The sequence below is a fragment of the Lissotriton helveticus genome, chromosome 8 (assembly GCF_964261635.1).
Source record: "Lissotriton helveticus chromosome 8, aLisHel1.1, whole genome shotgun sequence".
Lineage (NCBI taxonomy): Eukaryota > Metazoa > Chordata > Amphibia > Caudata > Salamandridae > Lissotriton > Lissotriton helveticus.
The window spans coordinates 1,675,448,506-1,675,475,020 of record NC_136069.1 but is presented as its reverse complement, the minus strand read 5'-3'; the positions used below and the strand labels follow the sequence as shown (position 1 = coordinate 1,675,475,020).

General features: G+C 45.0%; 1 protein-coding gene across 2 annotated transcripts in view; it reads right to left on the bottom strand.

Moving 5' to 3' along the window:
• Window positions 1-26,515, bottom strand: part of LOC144773619 (transient receptor potential cation channel subfamily M member 2-like) — a 1,811,195-nt gene that overhangs the window by 337,393 nt on the left and 1,447,287 nt on the right. For both annotated transcript variants that reach the window (XM_078658765.1, XM_078658766.1), the window contains one exon: window positions 13,760-13,926. In XM_078658765.1, coding sequence (XP_078514891.1) covers window positions 13,760-13,926 — 167 coding nt within the window. The remainder of the gene's footprint in view (window positions 1-13,759; window positions 13,927-26,515) is intronic.

Here is a 26,515-nt window from a genome sequence, read left to right as displayed (position 1 = left end):
GCTATATGCAAATTAGTCTGTTCCTGTCCCAGTGCATGATGGGAACAGGGCAAACCAAACTACCAAGCCAATTCTTATACTGGGAAGGAATAATTTGCATATAGCCAGGTTCTGAGCTGGGATGGGGCAGTGAGCTAAATAACTGTGATGGATCAAGCCCTGATCTTTGGACTGGGTAAGAGTGGTCTGCTTAATTCAGACACTCTGTTCATCACCACCCCCTTTTCTGAATCATTTTGTCCACCATAAGCGTGGAAGGGTATTCTCAGACATGAGTCCCTTGCTCACTGCTCCATCAGGATTCAAGCAAGCCGGGCCGACGACGCCTGAAATGGCAGAAACCGGTCCCCGGAAGCTTGTCTCCTTTCTGGTGAAGAATTGGCTTGGTAGTTTGGTCTGCCCTGTTCCCATGATGCACCGGGCCAGGGACAGACTAATTTGCATATAGCCAGGTTCTGGGCTGGGATGGGGCAGTGAGCTAAATAACGGTGATGGATCAAGCCCTGATCTTTGGACTGGGTAAGAGTGGTCTGCTTAATTCAGACACTCTGTTCATCACCACCCCCTTTTCTGAATCATTTTGTCCACCATAAGCGTGGAAGGGTATACTCAGACATGAGTCCCTTGCTCACTGCTCTATCAGGATTCAAGCAAGCCGGGCCGACGACGCCTGAAATGGCAGAAACCGGTCCCCGGAAGCTTGTCTCCTTTCTGGTGAAGAATTGGCTTGGTAGTTTGGTCTGCCCTGTTCCCATGATGCACTGGGCCAGGGACAGACTAATTTGCATATAGCCAGGTTCTGAGCTGGGATGGGGCAGTGAGCTAAATAACGGTGATGGATCAAGCCCTGATCTTTGGACTGGGTAAGAGTGGTCTGCTTAATTCAGACACTCTGTTCATCACCACCCCCTTTTCTGAATCACGTCCTTAGATGGTGCATCAGAAACTGATGGTGAACCCCACTCAGGAGAGAGTTCCAGACCACTAGCACTATGCAGGTCTTCAAAACAGTCCCCTTGATCCAGAAGTTCGCCTTCCTCTACATCAGAATCTTCATACCTCTTTTCCTCCAAGAGGCGCTGAGCTCTGCGTCTCGACCATTCCATACGAACCGAAGTCGACGGATCCGGTAACGACTCCGACGGAGTCGGATCCGGCGTCGAACGAGGAACCGGGGAAGTTGGAGGACAAGACTCACGAACTGGAGTGGCACCTCGTTCCAAATCACGAGGTCGATCCGGAGCCGGCGAAGCCGTATGCGGAGTCGATGACCTCGGTGGAGCCGTACCGAGCCAAGGTGTATAAGGCGCCGGCATAAAAGGAGCCGGGGCGTAAGCCTGAGGAATACCCAAGTTGTAAGACAATGGACCCATGGGACCAGCCGGTGCACCAGTGGGGTACATTGCTCTCGCATAAACTCCAAACATCGCATTAAGGAAATGCGATGGGTCCTGTCCAGGACCAGGAAAAGGAGGGTACGAACCTATAGGTTGTTCTGAAGGAGGCTGCTCCGGCATTGGTTCATCCTGGCCCTCTTGATTTACAGGGACTTCTACCGGAGTCGGAGCTCGAGGAACTTCCTCTTCTTCTTCATGCTCCTGAGAATGGTGTGACTCCGGGTCCGGTTCTTGTTCCGGAATCGGGGAACCTCCAAGAGACTGTAAAGGAGAAGGAGATACGAAGTCTTTATGATGCTTACGAGACTTCTTCTTCGAATCCGAAGACTCTTTTCCAGAGTGATGTCTCGAGCTATGTTTTCTCCTCTTGTGCTTCTTCTTCGAGGAACCCGAAGCCGACTTGGATCCGGATCTCGACCTCTCTCCGGAGCTCGACCTCGCTCTGGACCTCGATCTCGAAGCCGATCTCGACTTCGACTTCGAACGCGACTTCTGTCTCGACCTCCAGCGTCTGGACGTCGACCTCGAAGATCTCCCGGTCTCTCTTCCATTTTCCTTCGCAAGAAGGAGTTTAGCTTCATGTTCTCGCAAGGCCTTAGGATTCATTTTGAAGCAGGATCGACAGTTTTTAACATCGTGGTCCGACCCAAGACACCACAAACAATCATTATGTGGATCAGTAATAGACATCATACGAGCACAAGATCCGCACTGTTTGAATCCTGTCTTCCTCGACGACATCCTCGACGAAGAAGAAACACTTAATATAGAAACAGTAACACAAAATAGTAAGAAGTTACTTTGTGTCGCAGAAGATCCCAGAAACCGCTAGCGTTGACGACGCGGAAAAAAAGGGAACTGACGTCATCACGCCGACGTGGGTCTAATAAGGAGTCAGTGATGTCAGACGGAGTCGCGCGCGATGCCGTGCTCCTATGACGTCACTCACGCCGGCGTGCTATGAAGAAAAATTCCGAATGTTGCTGACGCAAGGGGGATATTCACAAGGTGAGGAATCCACAAGGCAGATGTATCTATCAGAAAGAGAAGAATTGAGAAGTGTAGGAGGTCAGAGAATCTTACAAGTCGCAATGAAGGCACCATTATTCGATGTAGTAAGAATAAAAGCAGAAATGGAAGAGGTGATTGAAGGAAATCTGCCATTGGACAGAATCGAAAGATATGACCCAAGCGAGTTGTTATTTGTAGGCAAAGATGTTACTAGAAAGGCCAAGTGAGCTCCTGAAGCACTGACACAGTTGGCACGAAAATATGAGGTGGACTTGACAAAATGAAATTGATACAGGGAAGCTGCAGACTGAATTATACTGATAAAGAGTAGGAAGACAAGTGAACAACAGGATTAAAAGCACAAATTAGAGAATTGATGATAGGGATGCGACCATGGAGAGAACTAGATAAATGGGAAGAGCGGTGGGCCAAAAAGAGAAGTGCTAAGAAAGTGAATGGAGATACTAAGTCTCCAGAGGGAGGGACGGGACAAGTAGGAAATTACCCTCTAAGAGATGTATAAAATGGAGGATATGTACATGTGTCATGGAACAGGGGTGATTTGGCAGCATTCACTAATGATTTTCCTCGGCTGAGGGAAAAATCTGCTGAGTGATATTATTAGATCTGTGGGTCTCTAGTTGGCAATGGTATTCACCTTTGTCCAAATAGAGACCCTTACTTCTAAGTCAGGATAAGGGGATTACACTCCTTAATAACTCCTGCTCACCCCCTTGGTAGCTTGGCACGAGCAGACAGGCTTATCTCAGAGGCAGTGTGTTAAGCATTTGTGAATATTCACAGTAATACAGTGAAAACACCACAGATGGACACAACACAGGTTTTATAAAAATAAGTATTCTTTATATAGACTTAACACAAGACCACAAATTACAAAAATCCACAATACTATACTGAAAGTTGACTTAAAGATGATTAAAGTTGCTTAGTTCAAGTTGATGATGAATGCGACAAAGTTCTCAACAAAGTACCTGGATGCGTAACGCAGAGTAAACAAAAGGCTCGCAAACGGGGAGATGCGTTGGTTCCGTGATCAGGGGGAGATGATGCGTCATGCCTCAATGCTCGCGCAGAGTAGGGGATGAGTCGTGATCCTTACTGGTGCGGAGGTGATGCGTAGATTCTCGTCCTGCGGGCCCGTTGCAGTACGCAAGATGGCGCCTTCATGCGATGCGATGATCCGGTTGCGATGCAAGAAGATGGCACCCTTGATGCGGCGATGCAATGATGATGCGATGATGCCCTGGTAGCCTTGTGACGACTCTGTACTTTGGAGCCGCGACAGGCCCTGTGACACGCTTCTCCAGTGATGCGATGGCGACTCTATCAATGGCGTCATGCTTCTCCGGTGATACAACAGCAGACAGCTTCGATGAACACGCGCTTCCAGGGAGATGCGGTGAAGGCTCGCTTCTCCGACGATGCGATGATTTCCGCTGCGGCGGCGACATGCTTCCTCTTGATGCATCGCGCTTCCAGCTCCCAGCGGCACGCAAGTGACTGGAGTCAGAATTACCAGCAAGGAAATTCAGGAAGGAGCTGGAGGTGAAGTCTTTTGACCCTGAGTCTTCAGCAGGAGGCAAGGGACAGTTCAAGCCCGTGGAGAATATTCTGTAGATAAATGAAAGTCCTTAAAAAGTTCCTTCTCCTTTCCCTTGGAAATGAAGCAACCACTGCAGGCCAACCCAGCAAACAGCACACTGGCAGAGGGGCAGTCCAAACTCCTGCAGCTTCCTTTGGTTCTTCTCCTTGGCAGAAAGGTTTCTAGTTCCAGAAGTGATCTAATTTCTTGGGATCAGGGTCCCAATATTTATACCCCAAAATCCTTTGTTCTCTGAAGGCAGAGGGGCCTCTGCCTGGTTCAAACCAGTTCCTGAGCACTTCGTTGACATGACTCTCTTCTTCCTTTAATTGTGCAGGGCAGAGACCTCAGTCGCCCCACAGGAGGTGGAGCCAGCACAGGGGAGGGAAGATACAGCTCTGGAGCACTCTGTTGACATGATTCCTCCTCTCCTTTCACAGTGCAGGGCAGAGACATCAGACAAGCCACATGGGGTGGAGCCAGCATTGTAGAGGGAAGGCCCAGCCCTATTCAGGTCCCAGGTGCAATCCCTCCTCCCATCTAGATGCAGATCTCTTTATTCCCCACTGGGCTGCCCCAGTCTGTCTCCTGGAATCCCCCAGCCCTGTCACTCACAAACACAGACAAGGAATACACAACTTAGCAGAGGCAGGCTCAAATGGTTAGGCAAGCAAATACCTACTTTCTAAAAGTGGTATTTGCAAACACAGAATATTAAAATAACCTTTACTAAAAGATGTATTATATTATTCTGAGTTCAGGCATACTAAACTCGAATTTCTACCATGATATATTTCCTAATAGCATTTATAATTTGCAACTAAAAATCCACTGTTAATCTCGAAGGACTTTTTTAATGGTTTTAGATTTTAATACTGACAGAAACTCTGTGTATGTAGTGGAATGTTTGTCGGGCAGCAAAAGATATTTATATTAGTGTGAATGTTTTATATTGCTGTTAACTAAGATCTGATCATTTGTGTTGGACATGGTTGAGACTAGTTGAGATCAGCTGTGTTTTGACGGGAATTAAATGTATGATATGTTGGTCTGATATGATAAGAAAACTCCAATTTGCCTTATGCGGTATAAGAACATTTCTATTTTTGCTTGTTATTCGTTAAAGAAATTAAAACAAACAAAATAAAATTAGTATGAATAGTGTGTTTCTGAGAAAATAGAAGGGGTGTTGACTTAAAAATCCAATCCATCATGCAGATTTCAGTAGTCTCAAGAGGTACTATGTTATGCCAGATATCAAAAATTAGTATTCTTTTCAGAGAGTCTTTGTTATTATATAGGAAGGAGGTTTCATATTTGAAGTACTCAGTTAGGTCTGAATGTATGTTAATGTCACTATATGTTAAGGTTGGGGAGAGGAGTTGGCCTAACGGTTAGGGCGGTCGACTTCCAATCTGGGGAACTGAGTTCGAATTTTGGCAATGACACTGAACATCCTGTGATTCTGGGCAAATCACTTAATCTCCCCGTGCCTAACAAAAATGAATGTGTCCTCATGTAATGCAACTGGTGCTAGGTAAAGTGCTCTGATACCTGATTCAGGTCAAGTTCGCGCAATATAAAACTCTGTAAAAAAAAAGTGTTAATGGTACTATATCTAACTATATGTTTAGGTTGGTTTAGATCTCCCTCACTCACATGTTTTTGTCCATGAACCATGCTTCTTAAATTTTGGATTGTGGGCACACTACTAACAAGTTGCATGGAGTGTTTTGGGCTACCTCCCTTAATACTGAGCTGCTGTGTTCATTGGAGCTGACACCAGGCCTTTTAATAGCTTGCAGTTTCTCTAACTCTCTACCCTGTGGCAGAGGCAGAGTGATTATGCACTGTAGTCTTTTCAACAAAATCTCCAAGAGTAACATCTCTGCATTTACACCAAGTTGTAAAGTAGTCTGCACATCTCCAATGACTTCTGGGTTCACTATGTCTCTCCTTACAGTAAATATACCCACTGTGCTATAGTAGTCTGTTTCCTTGTTTGCTCAATTTTGAGTTTTTGAAACAAAAGTATAATAGTGCAATAGTGCAATTGTGAAGTATGTTCAATTTTCATTCATATCAATCCGTTGATTCCTCATTTTTTACCATTGAGTCCATTTGTTGTATCAATGTTAGCAGTCACTCCAGAACCCTGAAAATGTACATTTCATCGTTGGTTGTTTCAGTTTGTGGATTGAAAAAAATATTAGATTTTGTTTTTGGATTCTGTAAGACAGAAAAGATGTTTGAAATACTTCTTTGTTGGTAGTTTAAAATTTATTTAAAAACTGATTTACCTTATATTGTCTTATTTTCCCAAATACTGTAAATTGTTGACTAGCTATTTTCTGAATTTGTACTTTAGTTTCTATTTTCTAAGATAGATTATCTGACAAAAAAATGTAATGTTAATTTTTTGTTAACATGATATTAACTTTCACATAATCGTTTTTTAGGTCGGGCCTATAGCGGCCGCGCACATGTGCTGCTCCCTCTGAGAGCCATGCAAAATGGAATATGGAGTGGAAGCTCTGCCAAATCCCCGCCTATCTTTTTCATAAGCTTGTGTCTTTGTCCTTTCTAAAGGCTGCCTTCTGATTGGTTTATAAGCTGGTAGTCCCTCCTTATGACAGCCATGTCGTCATTTGTATCCTTCCTTGGCTACTGGCCCTTTACTTCGAGTTTTGCATGGTATGTGTTATTTACATTGTGAGCACTATTTTATTCCCATGCCTTAACACCCCCCCACCCGCCTGCCCGCACTCCCATTGTTCATGCCTTCTGGCCCTCCTGTACCCCGTCCGCTCACACACCAGTTTGCAATGCAATTGGTCTCGCGTAAATGCGAGTCCGAGTGCATTGCAAATGCTTGTTTGCCAAAGGTGCTGGTAATAACAATACTTTGAGAGCAAGGTTCACTGACAGCATTCACGATGCCTTGGAACAAACGTGAACTGTACATGTTGAGTATAGGCGCAATTGGCCGTAGCTGTAGGGGAACGACTGCAAAGAGGAGAACTTGCTATCTGCCCTCCACCCCCGGGTGCCACATACCTAGCCCGAGTAGGGCTCTTTAGTAATCATTAAACTGCACATGAGCCTCTGGCGGAGACCAGTTAATATTCTAATTACTCGTCTCTCCCCAGCCTCGGTGGTTCCCTACCACAGTAGGAGCCTGCATCGAGTTTCTGGAGAGGTTAAGAAAGAAGCGGCTCATTGCATAGGCTCTGAGAAGTTTAACCTAACATTAACGGGCCCGGGAGCTGCTTGTACAGTGCATACCGAAATGGTGCGTGAGGGCCCAAGGTGCTCCTGAATAGACCTCCTGACCGCCATACAGCTATGCAATAGCAAGGGCGAACAGATGGAAAATGAGTGCGAAAAATACCAGAAACTGGTATTTTGTAGGCCTAGGCAGTAAATTCCGTTCCGCTCGCCTAATTTGCAAAATTTGAGTAATTTCGCGTTCCACAGAGAATGCGGAATTGCCAAAAATTCCGCAATCTGCTGCTTCGCGGAATTTTTTGCTTGTTTGCACTTTTAAAATGCATGTTTGCAAGATATAGCCCCCGAGCACGCAAACAGCGTTCATGAGCAGTAAAGCAGCATTGTGAACGGTCGGAACAAGCAATTCCGTGTGTTCGTGGAACTTTTGAGTGCTCACAGAAATGTTTTACCGTTTCGCGGAGCTTTGCGTAGAGCAACTACCAAATTCCGCCCATCCCTAGTATTTTGGGGCCACTGGTGAGTGTTTTTGTTTTGCACAAATAGTTAGCTAATCAGCGCGGTATATTACAAGATATAAGAAAATATATGCATCATACCACAACCTAACTGAGCATAACCTACTAATATTGTACTACTCTTACGTACACCTGCGTCTTTTTGGTGCAGGATTTAGCCCATGTTCGGTGAGCGCACGTGCCTTCGCCATGCACACTATTTTTGTGGCTAAACAGCGCGTGGAGCCAATATCTATATCACATTACTTTTGTTTGCTAGGCACGCGCCGTGTGTCAAGGGGATTCGAGGACAGCTTCTTGTTAGCACGTACTACCAATGCAAACATTTGTTGATCCGCGTTGCTGAGCCGTTAAACATCTAACCCCTCCACACCAAAGGTCAGTTGTGTGTTTAAACATTAAAAACGCACTAATGCCAGAATATTGTTAGCAACAATATTAATGTCCATGCCCTGTGGGTCATGAACGAAGTGCTTGTGCGCTACACGGTGGCATAGTATACACTGCCAACCCATTCGCAATTTGAGCTATGCTGCGTTTTTGTAGGAGAAGCTTCCCCCCACATGCATCAACCTATTTAGGAAGTGCAAACGGTGCGAATCGGTAAATTCGGCCGATTGCACTTCCTAAATACGTTTTTGGGATGCATCAAACAGAGTGTCAAAATTCGCTATTTTTTGCATTTCTTAAAAATGCAAATGCAATTAAGGAATCGCATTTGTGCGATTCCTTAAATGCAATGCATCATTTTTTTTAAAAATTGCGAATTTTGAAATTGAAAGTGCAAATTAACACGAGGTTGACCCTCGTGTTAATTTGCGAAAATTTAAAAAAAAGCAAAAAAATGCATTTTTTAAACTTGCATGTTACAGACACACATGTCCTTAGGACATGTGTGTGTGAAACATGCACTTGAAAATACATTTCAGGGGTGCAGGGGGGGTCCTTTGGACCCCCCTCTGCACCCTTGCAATGCATCAACAAATTGCGAGTGCAAAAAAAAAAATATGCAAAACGGCATTGATTCCTATGGGCCTCTAGGCCCATAGGAATCAATGTAATGCCATTCCTTAATTGCGATTCGCAATTAAGGAATCGCAATTTCCGAAAATTAAGAAATCCTAAAAACTTTTAGGATTTCTTGATGCATAGGATTTTGCATTTCCTAAATAGCGATTCCTTAATTTTCGCTATTTAAGAAATGCAAAATCCTAGATTGATGCATGTGGGGGTTCATTTTTATTCCTATCGGTGTTAGTAAATAAACTCCCAGAAGAATGCTCGGATCTGTTCACTTGTCACCCGTTTTACCACGGAGGAGATGCGTATATACATTTGTGTCTGGCGGTTTCAAGACGGACTCGGTTCAAAAGTGGCAGGTTGCTCTCACGCACTTTAGAATCAACCACTGTCAGCTGGAGTGCAGTTGCTGAGCCCGTTACAGCTCTATTTGCAAAATAGATTCAACTGTTATGAGGCGAACTAACAGGAACAAAGTGTGAAAACTGCATTTATAGGTTTATCAAGTAGGTGCTGTATCATAAATAACCACTAGATACATCCTAAAGCAAAGATGCGCCACCTGAATCATTGTGACCGTATAGCGCTGTATTTTTCTATTTGCTTATTTGTTTTATTTATGTCTATCATTTTGCTAGCATGGAGACAGACTGTTGGTTTCAAATGGAAGAACTACCGCATGCAGGTACACGGTTAATGTACTAAGGTACATTTGAACGATTTAACGCGCTGAAAACGTCTGCTGAATAATCCCCTGTTTTTTTAATATATTTTTTTTAGATTTTACAGCTCCCCCTTCCCCTCCCATTTAACCCTATGTTCATGTTGTGGATGCACTTTGTAATGCCCACTCAACGCAGAGACGTAGCCAGGGTGTGTGTCACATAGTTTGGTGCTTACTTTCCCTCCATGTGAAAGAACAGTAGATGTTTCAGCACCCAGGGTAATGTCCTGCACAGTTAAATACATATAAGGTCCCAAAGGCAAGATCGATTGCATTGCAAATGCTTGTTTAGATCCTGATGAAAAACAAAAGTATATTGCTTCCATGTCAATTTTTCTAAAAGTAATGTTATTTCCAGTTTTCACGGGCAGTATTTTTGTGAATAGGTTGAGGATTCTGGTAGTGTTTTAGAAATATTGCAATTTAATTACTATTTTGTAGAGCAGTAAGACATAATATTAGTGTATTTTGCGTACATAAAAAGGAAAGAATGCATTCATCTTAATGATCAACATGCCTGCTGTATTTATTTGATTTTATGTTTCATATTATGTACTTACATATTCAGATAGATAGTAGTATTCAATCGATATTGCAGCCGTGTTGTGACGCATGTGGTGAGGCAGAGTTTTCCATACAGCCAGTCACAAAAAGGAGGAAACTGTATGGTATAGCGATTTTCAAGTTTAACCATAATTAAAATTAAAAGGAATGGGCACTAAGGGAACAATTCAATTCTTACAGGTTGTGGTATAAATCATTTAGGGTTCTTGTGCTCTTAGAATTTATGTGACGTAAATCCTCCGCATACAAACAAATAGGGGAATATTTACAGCGAAGTGGCGGAGTATGGCGTTAGACTCCTTGGCTTTAACGCCGCGCTCCGCCACTTCAGAAATGCAGGGCTGCACCAAATTTACAACAAAATGGTGCAGCCCTGAGATTCACCCTGCGTTGGCACTACACTTAATTGTAAAAAAAATTGTAATTGTAAAATAGTTTTTATAAAGCGCATGCTATCGCTCCACGGAGCATCTTGGCGCTGTAAAAACCGTGGCCTAGAATGGTGGGCCGGAAATACTACTCACATCAATTTCAAAATACCTGAAGGTTTATTTGAGCCTAGACTAACTGTTTACTAGCCATGTCTGGTAGATTAAAAATCCAGGTTTTCAGGGCTTTCCTGAATTCGATTTCAGTGGGGATTTGCCGTAAGCTTTGTGGGAGTTTATTCCAGGCTTTAGTACCAAGGACAGCAAGAGATCTTCCTCCTTTGGTGGCTAGTCTAAATCTGGGGACTGTTAGGAGACACATGTCTGATGACCTCAAGCTCCGACTTGGTATGTACGGCTTGAACCGTGGGAGCAGATATTTAGGCCCTTTTTTGTGGTATGCTCTAAAAGTAATTACCAGTATCTTAAAGAGCACTCGCTTGTGTATGGGGAGCCAGTGTAACTGTTTTAAGGCAGCAGAAGCAGAAGATCTCCTTGGAAGATTAAGCACCAGGCGTGCAGCGGCATTTTGGACAACCTGCAACCTGTGCAGGGTAGATTTATTCACTCCTGCATATATGCTGTTGCAGTAGTCTAAACGTGATGAAATTAGTGCCACTGCAACTGTCTTCTTTGCTTCCAAAGGGATGAAGTTAAAAAACTTTCGAAGACCACGTATGATGTTGAAACACGATCCTGCCACTGCATTCACTTGTTGTTTAAAACAGAGTTTTTCATCAAATCTGACTCCCAGGTTACGTGCGGATAGTACTGTTTTTGGCGGGATTTCCTCATTTGGGGGCCACCATAGCTGGGGGGAGAACAGATTTTGGGGACCCACAGGGAGAATTTCAGTCTTGCCCGTGTTGCATTTCAGATGGTTAGTCTTCATCCAATTAAAGGTAGCGGTGAGGCACTTTCCAAGATTCTCCTCCGCTCTTGTGGATTTGCTGTCTAAGACTAAGATGAGCTGAGTATCATCTGCGTATGATACTGTATTGATGTTAAAAGATGTTATTAGCTCAACTAGAGGTGTCATATATAGATTAAACAGCACCGGGCTTAGCCTTGATCCCTGGGGTACACCTGTTGGATTAGATTTTTTTGCTGATAAATACTGTCCAAGGACAGTAGTCTGTTTCCTGTCCGCAAGGAGATTTTCCATCCATGCCAAGGCCGTGCCCCCAATGCCCACCGTAGTTAAACGGTTAATCAGTATCTCATGTGAGATCGTATCGAAGGCCGCCGACAGATCCAGGAGAACAAGGACTGCCCTGTCCCCCTGATCCATGGCGGCCCTCAGTGTCTCTGTTGTATAAAGGAGAGCTGATTCCGTTGAGTGGGCGGCTCTGAAACCCGATTGGTTGTGGTGTAAAAGATCCTCATCCTCCAGAAATTTGGTCAGTTGTTTGTTTACAACTGCCTCGGTGAGTTTGAAGAGAAACGGTAGTAATGAGATTGGCCGTAAGTTTGATAGAGTGGTGGGATCGGCCATCGCTTTCTTCTGTAGGGGTTTGACCGCCGCTAACTTCCATTCCTGAGGGATTTTAGCTGATGTAAGAGAGGAATTTATTATGTTATTAATAATCGGGTTCACTAGGTCAATCAAAGAGTGCCTAGCAGCCTAGCACCAATGCAGGCACCCTTGCACAATAGTGCAAGGGTGGCTGCATGTAGGGGAAGATTGTTTATGTAGAGGAAGGTCCTCCTTCCTATATATAAACAATCTTTAAATGGCGTTTTGTAACTTTTGTGACACATAGAAGTTGCAAAATTACATTTTTTGTATTTGTTTATGTGCAGGAAGGGACACATTCTGTACATAAACAATCAATGGCAATTTTCTGTTTCTATGTGTGCTGCACAACGCAGCACACATGGAAACAGCAAAAACGAGGGTAAATAAAGTATTTCTCCTCGTTTCGCCTATTTAAGACCAGGTTTTCCGTTGGTCTTAATTTTGGCGCTGCCTCCTATTTATGCCACCCTTATAAATACCCACCCACCACAACCGCCCATCGCAACACCCATTGCCCTCTCCTTTCACGCTAAGTACAGCATGAAAGGGTACCTTATTTACAAGGCAGCGTCAAGCCACGTTTAGCGGCTTAACGCTGCCTTGTAAATAAGGCAAAGCCCCTATGCTATCACAACGTCACTAAAGGGAGTAGTGATATTGTGGTGGCAATAGGGGCTGGTAAATATGCCCCATAGTGTTTCAAGTAACACAAAGATAAATTAGTAATGTTTCCCTAGCATAACAGCACCCTAATATAGGTGTTCGGTTTTGTAGGTAGGTCTATATTGCAGCTAAGTCTTTGTTCTGTTGTTATATTATTCATCCAGCTAATATGGAACTTCAGCATTGTCAATTACTGTGTGACAAAATTTCCAGGGAAGATTTAGAATCAAATATCATGTTGTGTCACTTTGAAATCATTAAGGCCACAGGGTGTGTGATCTCCCTTCCGCTACCCCTGATATTTTGGTGAATCAACATCCATGAAAGAAAGCATTCTCTTTGGAGCAGTGGTGGGAGCCTCCAGGAAAGACATCTGCCATGTTCAGCATCTGGCTACACCCTCAAATAGTTCTTTCATCAGAAAAATGTTTAGAGCCAAACCTAGAACAGTCTGCAACCCTCCCCGTTTATCTGGTGCCCTGAGGTCAGGGACTGACTAAGGGAGGGAGCAAACACATAAAGAGATGCAGAGCAGAATCTGGCACTAGAAATGCCTGAGAGGAGAGGACATGGAGGAACAAGGTCACAGGAGACAGAAGGGGAGGTAGACAAAGGCTCAGATAAGATTAGAATTGAGAACATTTACACTTCACTCACAGATAGAAACGCAAAAGCATGAAGGCAAAGGATTGGATGAGACAGAATTGAGAAAGTATAGTTTACTCACTGAGCTATAGGAGGTAGACAAAGGATGAGTTGAGATATAATGGAGAACATGCACATTTCCCTGACAAAGAGAGAAGAGGGGGAAGATAGGATCAGATGAGAGAATTGTGCTAATGTACTCTTTACTCACTGAAATACAAGGGGGTCAGACAAAGGATCAGAGGAGACATCAAATGATGCATAACTGAGAAAATGTACACTCACTCACTAAGAGAAAATATGAGGTAGGCACAGGATCAGAAAAGATAGAATTGAGCAAATGTACTCTCACTCACTAAGACACAAGATGAGAAAGAGAACTGATCATATGAGACGGAATTGAAGAAGTTATCCCTTTAGTCACAAGACTGCTTCTCACCTTGGTCTTCCGTCTTACAGTTCACCTTTTTGACCATTGTGACCAAAATGTATAAGAGGTTAAAGGGTGGTGGGAGAGAAGGCCGGTTTCTGTATTCATTGATTAGCTTATATTGGTGGAACTTCCAGAGCAGATCGGTGTTGCTTTGCACTTCAGAGAAGGTATGGCTGTGGGCAAAAGTAGTAAATAATAAAAGTTAGATGGATGCATACATATTCAAAGGATCCCAGCAAGCCATGTAAAGATGTATAAGAATCGAAACACACCAGAGACTTGACAAGAGAAAGCAATCACTTTTTTGAGAGGACTAGAAAAGATAGACAAATTAGCAAGAATCGAGAAAGCAGATAAGTATGAGGAATTGGAAAAGATGTAAGGGACAAGTAAGAAAGATGGAGAACAGCTGAGCAATTTCTTCCAGTCTTTGAGTGATCCTCCCTTCCACCATCCCCCATACTCTGGGCAATTACTCTCAGGGAGTGGGCATACAGACCTCCACATGGTGGAGGTGTCTTCAGATTCCAACTGTGTTTGACCCATGGACAGAAGAAACATTCCTGGAACCCCTGCTCCTTTCTGAACCAACACCCTGCCTCCAGGCTTCCCGGAAAATAACTAGGATGCTTGACTTCAATTAAAAAACATGATCACAAGCACTGGTTTTAAAACCCAGGTATTCACTGTTTTGTGTAAGATGTCACTTGGAGCTCCTGGAGGGTAAACAACGCTGTTATAAACAGTGACTCAACTCTAATGTTATAGCTAGGAATAGCTCTTACTTTGAGCCAGAAGCATGAATGCCTGAATCTAAATATGGCCATTCGCTACAACTAGGTTACAGCATTGGGGAAAACTATTTTCCATGGCTGTGACCACTGGGGGAGGTGCTCCCTTCTCTGTTGTTTCCCCGACCTCGCCCTCAGACTCTAGTGACCTAAATGAAGCAGCCAGATTGCTTTTATTAGGGTTTCCTGCTTTCTTCAGCCTCACTTGTGTCTCTGCAGATCCAAACGCCACATTCACTGTCAGCTGTGGGTTTCTGCAGAGCAGTGCTGACTGGGTATTCAGAGCTGCAATGACACAGCTCTCAGAGAGCCTGTCAGCTCAGTAATGGCTCTCAACTTCATGGGGAGCATTGAGCACAGCTTTAGCGGGGAGGTGGAGGGAAGATGCAGACAGAGCTAGGAGTAGGTGGCACACAGCCTTGTATTACTCTTCACTGTATCTGAGCAAAAGATAAATGTGCTTTGGAGAGGATGGTGTGGGTGGTGTAGCACGACACTTTGTGGGCAGAAAGGAGGTGGAATGGAACAGATGAATGGCGTGACAGGATGGCAGAAGGCCAAGTATTTTTCACAGTCTGGCGGGGAGAATAGGGCGGAAGGGGTCAAGGATGGACTGCTGGAGGCCACGTATTTTTCAATCAGATCAGGGAGGAGGGCAAATAAACAAGTTACTTACCTCCGGTAACGTCTTATCTGGTAGAGACTGTATCTAGCCGCAGATGCCTTACCTTTGAATATTCCCAGGCATCAGACTGGATCTGCAAAATTGTCGAGCGCTACCTCTGTGCGCCGGTATGTGGCGTTGTTCGGTTCCGCGTCAGCTGCACCAGAAGTTATGGGCACGGTACCTATGTGTGCTGATGTCAAGTAGTTTTGCGCCTTTCCACTCCAGGAAAGCGGAGCCATGATGAAAATTGACCACTGGTGTGGAAAAGACTAAGGGTCTGATTTAGATTTCGGCAGATAGGTTACTCTGTTACAACACTGACAGATATATTGTCTACTGAAATATAAATTCCATTATATCCTATGGGAATTCATATTTTGGCCCACAGGATATCTGTCACCGTTGCAACAGAGTAACCCGTCCCTTGAGATCTAAATCAGGCCCTAACACCCTGGAAAGTGATTCCCTCATACCTGAATTGATTCACAGAGTGGGGAGCATTGGACGGTTGGTAAGCAATCTGAGGCTATTAGGAGCCTCTGTCAGAAAAGGCATTAACAAAGGTAAGTAACTGGCTCTTCTAGCCGCAGGTTCCTTACCTTGGAATAGATTCCAAAGCAATCCCCCCCTCTTGAAGAAGGTCTGTAAATCTCAGTAAACCAAAAAATCCAATAGGACCGAATGGGTGGAGTGCCCATCACAGTCAAGGCAGTAATGATTTGTGAAATTGTGCAGAGAGATTCCTAAGTTGCAGCCTGACAGATATCCAGGAGAGGAAAGTCACATGCTAAAGCAGTCGTTGCATCCTTGGCTCTGGTAGAGTAACTCCTCAAGCCATTTGGGGGCTGTTTCTGGGCCTATGTGAAGCAGATCTAAATACACAGAACAATTCATCATGAGATGGTTCTTTGCTCCCACATAACTTCATAACCCACATAACCTACAAAGAGATGGTCGTCCACCTGGAACTCTCTTGTGCAGTCAAGGTAGAACAACAGTGCTCTTTTTGGGTCCAGGTGGTAGAGTCTCTCCTCTTCTTTGGAGGGATGAGGTGGAGCAAAGACAGTAGGCAGAATAATGTTCTGGCCTACACGGAAAGGAGTGACAAGCTTTGGAAGGAAGGAGGTATGTGTCCAAAGGACTAGTTTGTCTGGGTAAAAGGTGGCATAAGGAGAGAGGTTGCGGACCTCCTGAAAAATGCTATGGCAACTAAAAAGCAATTTTAATGGTAAGCAGCCTCAGATAACAATTTTGTAGAGGCTTGAATTGTGCAGACAGGAGAAAGTTAAGGACCAAGTTGAGGTCCCGCTGAGGCATAACAAAGGGCTTAGGTGGCAACATATGTTGCAGACTTTTAACCCCTTCGCTGCTAGGCCTTTTCCCCTCCTGTGCTGAGGCTTTTTTTGGCGTTTTGGAGTAGTGCGCGCTTAGGCCCTTGTAACTTTTTGACCACATAAGGTATCCACGCCAAATTTGCGTCCTTTTCTTCCAACATCATGTGGATTCTAAAAGCGCCCAGGGTTTGTGGATTCCCTTGGAGGGGTCCCTGAAATAACCAAAATATAGTGATTTTTTTATTTTTTTTCAGAAAAATGGGAAAAACGGGCTGCAAATGAAAGCCTCTGGGTTTTCCCCTGAAAATAGTATCAAAAAAGGGTTTGTGGGGCTGAAATTTCCATTTTCTCAGCTTTTAGGGAATGACAGTCTTTTGTCAGAGAACCGAAATGTTTCACTCAGTTTTGGCATTTTTCTGGGACATAGCCTATTTTTGCTATTTTTAGAGCTTTCATCCTCCTTCCAGTTAATGGTAGAAATGAGTTTGAAAGCAATAATGGATCCTGGAAAGCTTTACATTTTCGAAAAGTAGACAAAATTCTGAATTCAGAAAGGGGTCATTTGTCTAAATCATGACGGTTTCGTTATAGAAACTAACAGTTAGATATTGGAATTATTGAAAATTTGTTGAAAAAAACAGCCTTTTGTCTCAACGTTTTCACCTATAACTTCTTCTAATTTTGACAGCTCTTGGAAAGCAATATACCGTTACATCTGGTAGACCTTCCTGGTTGTGGGGATATATAGGACTTGTAGTTTCACCAAGAACCTGACGAACCCAGATCCAAAAACTGAGCAGCAACTTGCAATGGTATTTTTTCATTTACTGGGTTTAGTGCACTTTGTCTTGGAAAATGTATACATGGAATAATCTGTATGAAAGACATCTATGTATTTCTGAATTGGGTACAAATTATAGAGTTCAGAAACAGTATATAATTGCACATTTTCAAAATTGGGAATACTCATACTAGCATGAGAATTATTGGTCATTTTTCAAAAAGATATTTTTTTTACACAATGTCTTTCATTGAAAGGGAGAAATGCATGAAAGCTCAATTGGTAATAACAGTTGATTTACAAATCTGAATTACCCCAAGTGTCCCGATAAAAACGGTTGTGTGGGTCGGCCTTGTGCCTGCGACAGGAAACGGCGAAAAATGCAACGTGGTCACACCTAAATTTTGCAGTTACAAATTGACCCTTTTTTGGCAAAGTGTCTCCCTGTAGTTTTTGCACCCTAGATCTGCCGGCACCTAGGGAAACCTAGCAGACCTATACATTTTTGAAAAGTAGACACCCAGGGGAATTTAGGATGGGGTGACTCGACTGCCTACCACCAGGTTTTGTTACCCAGAATTCCTTGCAAAGCTAAGATTTTGACAAAATAAACACATTTTCCTCACATTTCTGTGGTGGAAAGTTCTGGAATCTGCGTGGATCAACAAATTTCCACCCACCCAGTGTTCCCCTAGGTCTCCCGATAAAAACGGTACCTCACTTGTGTGGGTCGGCCTTGTGCCTACGACAGGAAACGGCACAAAATGCAACGTGGTCGCACCTCAATTTCCCAGTGAAATCTTGCGCTCTTTGGACAAAGAGACTACCTTTTGTTTTTGAGCCCTAGCTCAGCCGGCACCTAGGGAAACCTAGCAAACCTATATATTTTTGAAAAGTAGACACCCAGGGGAATTCAGGATGGGGTGACTCGACTGCCTTTCACCAGGTTTTGTTACCCAGAATCCCTTGCAAAGCTAAGAATTTGACCCAAAAAAACACATTTTCCTCACATTTCTGTGGTGGAAAGTTCTGGAATCTGCGTGGAACAACAAATTTCCACCCGCCCATCGTTCCCCTAAGTCTCCCGATAAAAATGGTACCTCACTTGCGTGGGTAGGCATAGTGGCTGCGACACGAAACAGCGCAAAACGCAACATGGTCGCACCTCAATTTCCCAGTGAAATTTAGCACGTTTTGGACAAAAAGACTACCTTTTGTTTTTGCGCCGTAGCTCTGCCAGCACCTAGGGAAACCTAGCAAACCTATACATTTTTGAAAACTAGACACCCAGGGGAATTCAGAATGGGGTGACTCGTCTGCCTACCCCCAGGTTTTGTTACCCAGAATCCCTTGCAAATATAAAAATTAGCTAAATAAAACACATTTTCCTCACATTTCTGTGGTGGAAAGTTCTGGAATCTGCGTGGATCAACAAATTTCCACCCACCCAGCGTGTCCCCAGGTCTCCCGAAAAAAATGGTACCTCACTTGCATGGGTAGGTATAGTGACTGCGACATGAAACAGCGCAAAACGCAGCATGGTCGCACCTCAATTTCCCAGTGAAATTTAGGACGTTTTGGTCAAAAAGACTACCTTTTGTTTTTGCGCCGTAGCTCTGCCAGCACCTAGGGAAACCTAGCATACCTGTACATTTTTGAAAACTAGACACCCAGGGGAATTCAGGATGGGGTGACTCGTCTGCCTACCCCCAGGTTTTGTTACCCAGAATCCCTTGCAAACATAAAAATTTGACAAAAAAAACACATTTTCCTCACATTTCTGTGGTGGAAAGTCTTGGAATCTGCGTGGATCAACAAATTTCCACCCACCCAGCGTGCCCCCAGGTGTCCCAAAAAAAATGGTACCTCACTTGCGTGGGTAGGCATAGTGGCTGCAACATGAAACAGCGCAAAACGCAGCATGGTCGCACCTCAATTTCCCAGTGAAATTTAGTACGTTTTGGACAAAAAGACTACCTTTTGTTTTTGCGCCGTACCTCTGCCAGCACCTAGGGAAACCTAGCAAACCTATACATTTTTTAAAACTAGACACCCAGGGGAATTCAGGATGGGGTGACTCGTCTGCCTACCCCCAGGTTTTGTTACCCAGAATCCCTTGCAAACATAAATATTTGACAAAAAAACACATTTTCCTCACATTTATGTGGTGGAAAGTTCTGGAATCTGCGTGGATCAACAAATTTCCAACCACCCAGCGTGCCCCTAGGTCTCCCGAAAAAAATGGTACCTCACTTGCGTGGGTAGGCATAGTGGCTGCGACATGAAACAGGGCAAAACGCAGCATGGTTGCACCTCAATTTCCCAGTGAAATTTAGCACGTTTTGGACAAAAAGACTACATTTTGTTTTTGCGCCGTAGCTCTGCCAGCACCTAGGGACACCTAGCAAACCTATACACTTTTTGAAAACTAGACACGATGGGGAATTTAGGATGGGGTGACTCGTCTGCCTACCTCCAGGTTTTGTTACCCAGAATCCCTTGCAAACATAAAAATTTGACAAAAAAAACACATTTTCCTCACATTTCTGTGGTGGAAAGGTCTGGAATCTGTGTGGATCAACAAATTTCCACCCACCCAGCGTGCCCCCAGGTCTCCCAAAAAAATGGTACCTCACTTACGTGGGTAGGCATAGTGGCTGCGACATGAAACAGCGCAAAACGCAGCATGGTCGCACCTCAATTTCCCAGTGAAATTTAGCACGTTTTGAACAAAAAGACTACCTTTTCTTTTTGCGCCGTAGCTCTGCCAGCACCTAGGGAAACCTAGCAAACCTATACATTTTTTAAAACTAGACACCCAGGGGAAATCCGGATGGGGTGACTCGTCTGCCTACCCCCAGGTTTTGTTACCCAGAATCCCTTGCAAACATAAAAATTTGACAAAAAAACACATTTTCCTCACATTTCTGTGGTGGAAAGTTCTGGAATCTGTGTGGATAAACAAATTTCCACCCACCCAGCGTGCCCCCAGGTCTCACAAAAAAAATGGTACCTCACTTGCGTGGGTAGGCATAGTGGCTGCAACATGAAACAGCGCAAAACGTAGCATGGTCGCAACACAATTTCCCAGTGAAATTTAGCACGTTTTGGACAAAAAGACTACCTTTTGTTTTTGCGCCGTAGCTCTGCCAGCACCTAGGGAAACCTAGCAAACCTATACATTTTTGAAAACTAGACACCCAGGGGAATTTAGGATGGGGTGACTCATCTGCCTACCTCCAGGTTTTGTTACCCAGAATCCCTTGCAAACATAAACATTTGTAAAAAAAACCACATTTTCCTCACATTCCTGTGGTGGAAAGTTCTGGAATCTGTGTGGATCAACAAATTTCCACCCGCCTAGCGTGCCCCCGGGTCTCCCGAAAAAAATGGTACCTCACTTGCGTCGGTAGGCATAGTGGCTGCGACATGAAACAGCGCAAAACACAGCATGGTCGCACCTCAATTTCCCAGTGAAATTTAGCACGTTTTGGACAAAAAAACTACCTTTTCTTTTTGCACCGTAGCTCTGCCAGCACCTAGGGAAACCTAGCAAACCTATACATTTTTAAAAACTAGACACCCAGGGGAATTAAGGATGGGGTGACTCGTCTGCCTACCCCCAGGTTTTGTTACCCAGAATCCCTTGCAAACATAAAAATTTGACAAAAAAACACATTTTCCTCACATTTCTGTGGTGGAAAGTTCTGGAATCTGTGTGGATCAACAAATTTCCACCCACCCAGCATGCCCCCAGGTCTCCCGAAAAAAATGGTACCTCACTTGCGTGGGTAGGCATAGTGGCTGCGACATAAAACAGCGCAAAACGAAGCATGGTCGCAACACAATTTCCCCGTGAAATTTAGCACGTTTTGGACAAAAAGACTACCTTTTGTTTTTGCGCCGTAGCTCTGCCACCACCTAGGGAAACCTAGCAAACCTATACATTTTTTGAAACTAGACACCTAGGGGAATTTAGGATGGGGTGACTCGTCTGCCTACCTCCAGGTTTTGTTACCCAGAATCCCTTGCAAACATAAAAACTTGACAAAAAAAACACATTTTCCTCACATTTCTGTGGTGGAAAGTTCTGGAATCTGTGTGGATCAACAGATTTGCACCCACCCAGCGTGTCCCCAGGTCTCCCGAAAAAAATGGTACCTCACTTGTGTGGGTAGGCATAGTGGCTGCGACATGAAACAGCGCAAAACGCAGCATGGTCGCACCTCAATTTCCCAGTGAAATTTAGCACGTTTTGGACAAAAAGACTACCTTTTGTTTTTGCGCCGTAGCTCTGCCAGCACCTAGGGAAACCTAGCAAACCTGTACATTTTTGAAAACTAGACACCCAGGCAAATTCAGTATGGGGTGACTCGTCTGCCTACCCCCAGGTTTTGTTACCCAGAATCCCTTGCAAACATAAAAATGTGACTAAAAAAACACATTTTCCTCACATTTCTGTGGTGGAAAGTTCTGGAATCTGCATGGATCAACAAATTTCCACCCACCCAGCGTGCCCCCAGGTCTCCTCAAAAAAATGGTACCTCACTTGCGTGGATAGACATAGTGGCTGCAACAGGAAACGGTTCAAATCTTACGGTGGTGAATTTACATTACCTTATTGCAAAACTACCTTGATTTTGGGGGGAGGGCATCTGAGTTTGTGGCCCGGGGCTCGGTGGTATTCTTTGCAAAGTAGCAAACCCAAACAGTTCTGAAAACTAGACACCCGGGGGAGTCCAGGGAGGTATGGCATGCGTGGGTCCCCCAATGTTTTCTTACCCAGAACTCCTTGCAAACCTTAAAATTAGGTAAAAATAGCACTTTTCCAAATTTTTTGCCGTGGGATCGCCGTGCCGGCAAAAAAGTCCTACCACCCTGCGTTCCCCTTGTTCTCCCGAGTAAAAGGATACCTCACTTGTGTGGGTGCCCCAAAGCAGAACACGCCAAAAATTAATTTTGAAAAAAGTAGTTTTTTGTCATATTTAAGTTTTATAAATTAAGCCCCCTAGCCTGAGTCACATGCCTTTGGCCCACCCACACAAGTGAGGTATCATTTTACTCGGGAGAACAAGGGAAACTCTGGGTGGTAGGACATTTGTGCCGGCAGCGAGATCCCACCCAAAAAAGTATGGAAAAGTGGGGTTTTTTACCAAAATTTAAGGTTTGCAGGGGTTTCTGGGTAGGAAAACATTGGGGGACCCACGCATGCCATACCTCCCTGGACTCCCCCGGGTGTCTAGTTCTCAGAACTGTTTGGTTTGGTAGTTTCCAAAGATGCCCGCCAAGCCCCGGGCCAAAAGCTCAGGTGACCCCCTCAAAAAATAAGATTATTTGGCTAAAGGTAATTTTTGGGTCTCCACAGTATGAATTGGGCCTTTTCCTAAAGCAGCCACTATGCCTACCCACGCAAGTGAGGTACCATTTTCATCGGGAGACCTTGGGGAACGCTGGGTGGGAGGTAATTTATGTGAGCCCAGTGATGCCACGCTTTCCCACACTAAAACGTGTGAAAAAACTGATTTTTTCCAAGCAAAAAATGAGGTTTGCAAGGGATTCTGGGTAAAGGAACGTTGGAGGATCCACGCAAGCCATACCTCCTTGGAAGCCCCCGGGTGTCTACTTTTCAGAAATGTGTGGGTTTAGTAGGTTTCCCTAGATGGCTGTCTGGCACGGGGCCAAAAACCCAGGTAACCCCTCTTGCAAAAGCTGGTGGACTTGACATTGTCACCATTGTTAAATTCTCTAGCTTTTGCAAGAGGGGTTACCTGGGTTTCTGGCCCAGTGCGAGACAGCCATCTATGAAAACCTACCAAACTCACACATTTATGAAAAGTAGACACCCGGGGGCTTCCAAGGAGGTATGGTTTGCGTGGATCCTCCAACGTTCCTTTACCCAGAATCCCTTGCAAACCTCAATTTTAGCAGAAAAAAATCAATTTTTTCACACGTTGTAGTCTGGGAAAGCGTGGCATCACTGGGCTCACACAAATTACCTCCCACCCAGCGTTCCCCCAGGTCTCCCGATAAAAACGGTACCTCACTTGCGTGGGTAGCCATAGTGGCTGCAACAGGAAAAGGTCCAAATCGTACGGTGGTGAATTTAAAATACCCTGAAGCAATATAACTTTGATTTTGGGGGGGGCATCTGAGTTTGTGGCTCGGGGCTCGGTGGTATTCTTTGCAAAGTAGCAAACCCAAACAGTTCTGAAAACTAGACACCCGGGGGAGTCCAGGGAGGTATGGCATGCGTGGGTCCCCCAATGTTTTCTTACCCAGAACTCCTTGCAAACCTTAAAATTAGGTAAAAATAGCACTTTTCCAAACTTTTTGGCGTGGGATCGCCGTGCCGGCAAAAAAGTCCTACCACCCTGCGTTCCGCTTGTTCTCCCGAGTAAAAGGATACCTCACTTGTGTGGGTGCCCCAAAGCAGAACACGCCAAAAATGAATTTTGAAAAAAGTAGGTTTTTGTCATATTTAAGTTTTACAAATTAAGCCCCCCAGCCTGAGTCACATGCCTTTGGCCTGAAAGATGTCGCAAACCACCTCCGGGTGAAGCCTCCACTCGTGGTCGGCAGAGAATTGCCGACTGAGACTGTCTGCACGAACGTTCAACACTCCGGCCAGATGATTCGCCATCAGACAAATCTGATGGTCCTGAACCCAGGACCAGAGACGCAGAGCCTCTCTGCAGAGACACACAAATCCTACTCCTCCCTGCTTGTTGATATACCACATCGCGGTCGTGTTGTCCGTCAGGACTTGAACCGACTGACCGCGAAGGGAAGGGAGGAAGGCCTTGAGCGCTAAACGTATCGCCCGCAATTCCAGAAGGTTGATGTGAAGCAACCTTTCCTCTGGAGACCAAAAGCCCTTGACCTCCAGATCCCCCAGATGAGCACCCCACCCGAGAGTGGATGCATCCATTATCACTGTGGCCACTGATGGAGGCAGTTGGAAAGGTTTTCCTTGAGACAGGTTGCCTTCCACGCCCCACCAAGACAGATCCGCCGCAGCTTCTCTGGAGATCCTCACTGACTCCCTGAGATCTCCGTTGTGCTGATACCACTGCCTGCGGAGGCACCACTGGAGCACCCTCATGTGCCAGCGCGCATGGTTGACCAACAGAATGCATGAAGCCAACAGACCGAGCAGGCGAAGGACCTTCAGGACTGGAACAACCGCTCCATTGTAAAATAAAGGAATCATCTCCTGTATGTCGCGAATCCTTTGAGGAGGAGGGAATGCACGACATACAGTTGTGTCCAGTACAGCACCTATGAACAGGTTTCGCTGGGAGGGCACCAGGTGAGACTTGGGTACATTTATTGAAAAACCCAACCTGTACAACAACTGGGTTGTCTCTCGCAGATGATGGAGCACTCTCTCTGACGACTCTGCTTTGATCAGCCAGTCGTCCAAATAAGGGAGTACTGGAATCCCTAATCTCCTGAGATGCGCCGCCACCACTGCCATCACCTTGGTGAAGACTCGAGGCGCAGTAGTAAGTCCAAATGGAAGGACCGCAAACTGGTAATGCTGCGATCCCACTGTAAAACGGAGATACCTCCTGTGCGACTTCAGGATTGGGATGTGAAAGTAAGCATCCTGCAAGTCGAGCGACACCATCCAGTCTTCTTCTTGCAGCGCTTGAAGAACCTGAGCAAGGGTGAGCATCTTGAATTTCTCCTGTTTCAGATAGAGATTCAAGATCCTGAGATCCAGGATTGGACGAAGTCTGCCATCCTTCTTTGGAATCAGGAAATACCGGGAGTAGCATCCCTGACCCCTTTCCTGCTCTGGGACCACCTCTATTGCACCCTTTCTTATCAGAGTCAACACTTCCTCCTGCAGAAGTGACAGATGTTCCTCGGTGCAATACCCCTGGCAAGGAGGGTAATTGGGAGGGAATTCCCGAAAGGGAAGGGCATACCCATTTTCTACAAGATTGAGAACCCAAAGATCTGATGTAACCGATTCCCAATCCTGTAGAAAATGGGTAAGCCGGCCCCCAACCGGACCCACATGATCCTGAATGGCGGATCTAGGGCTGCTTCTCAGGGGCAGGGGGGTTGGAGGAAGTGGAGGAGGAAGAGGCCTGACGTCCACGAGGACGTGCTCTCTGCTTTCCCCTATATGACCTATATTAGGAATTTTGCTGCTGCTGCTGCTGGCCTTGCCGGAAATTCCAAAAGGAAGAGCGACCAAAACCCCTGAATCTTCTGCCAGTCGAAGAACCTCTTATCTGAAGACCTAAAGACTTGGCAGTCACTCTACTATCCTTAAACCTCTCAAGGGCCGCATCAGCTTTCTTCCCAAAGAGGCCAGAACCATCGAAGGGAAGATCTAACAATGTAGCCTGAACATCCGCCGAAAAGTCAGAGGATTTCAACCAGGCGGACCTCCTAGTAGAGACAGCAGTGCCCATGATGCGCGCCACAGAGTCTGCAGTATCCAGACCACTCTGAATGACCTGGCGAGCTGCTGCCTGAGCGTCAGAGATCACTTCCTCAAAGTCCTTCCTGCTGGCATCAGGAACCTTTGGAGCAAGAACACGCAAAGAGTCCATAAGTGCATGCATATACCTCCCCATCAGACAAGTGGCATTTGTTGACTTCAATGCCATACTGGCAGAGGAGAAGGTCTTCTTTGCCACCTGATCCTGCTTCTTTGCCTCCTTTTCACAAGGAACCTGGGGAAAAGCACTAACGTTCTTCTTGGAACATGCAGCCTGAATGACTAAGCTCTCCGGTTAAGGGTGAGAGGTCAAAAAGGCAGGGTCCTCAGGGGCAACCCTGTACCTCCTGGCTACACTCTTAGAAACAGCAGGAGCCGACAACTGTTTCTTCCATATCTCCAAAATGGGCTCTGTCAGAGCATCATTAAAAGGAAGAAGAGGTTCCACCACTGAACTTGGAGAATGCAAGACTTCAGTCAGAATATTAGATTTAAATTCCGCAGTCGGCAAAGTCAATTTAAGGAGATCAGCAGCCTTCCTCATAACTAAATGATAGGGTTGAACATCCTTAGAAGGCGTACTAGAGCCTGAGGGCAACTCCCACTCTGGAGAGAAATGTAGGCTTCCTGCGTCTGCCAACTCCTCAAAACAGTCCTCATCCAATTCACCTTCTTCCATATCAAAATGTGAATCTAAGTAGTTCCTTTCTTCCAACAGGCGTTGAGCCTCC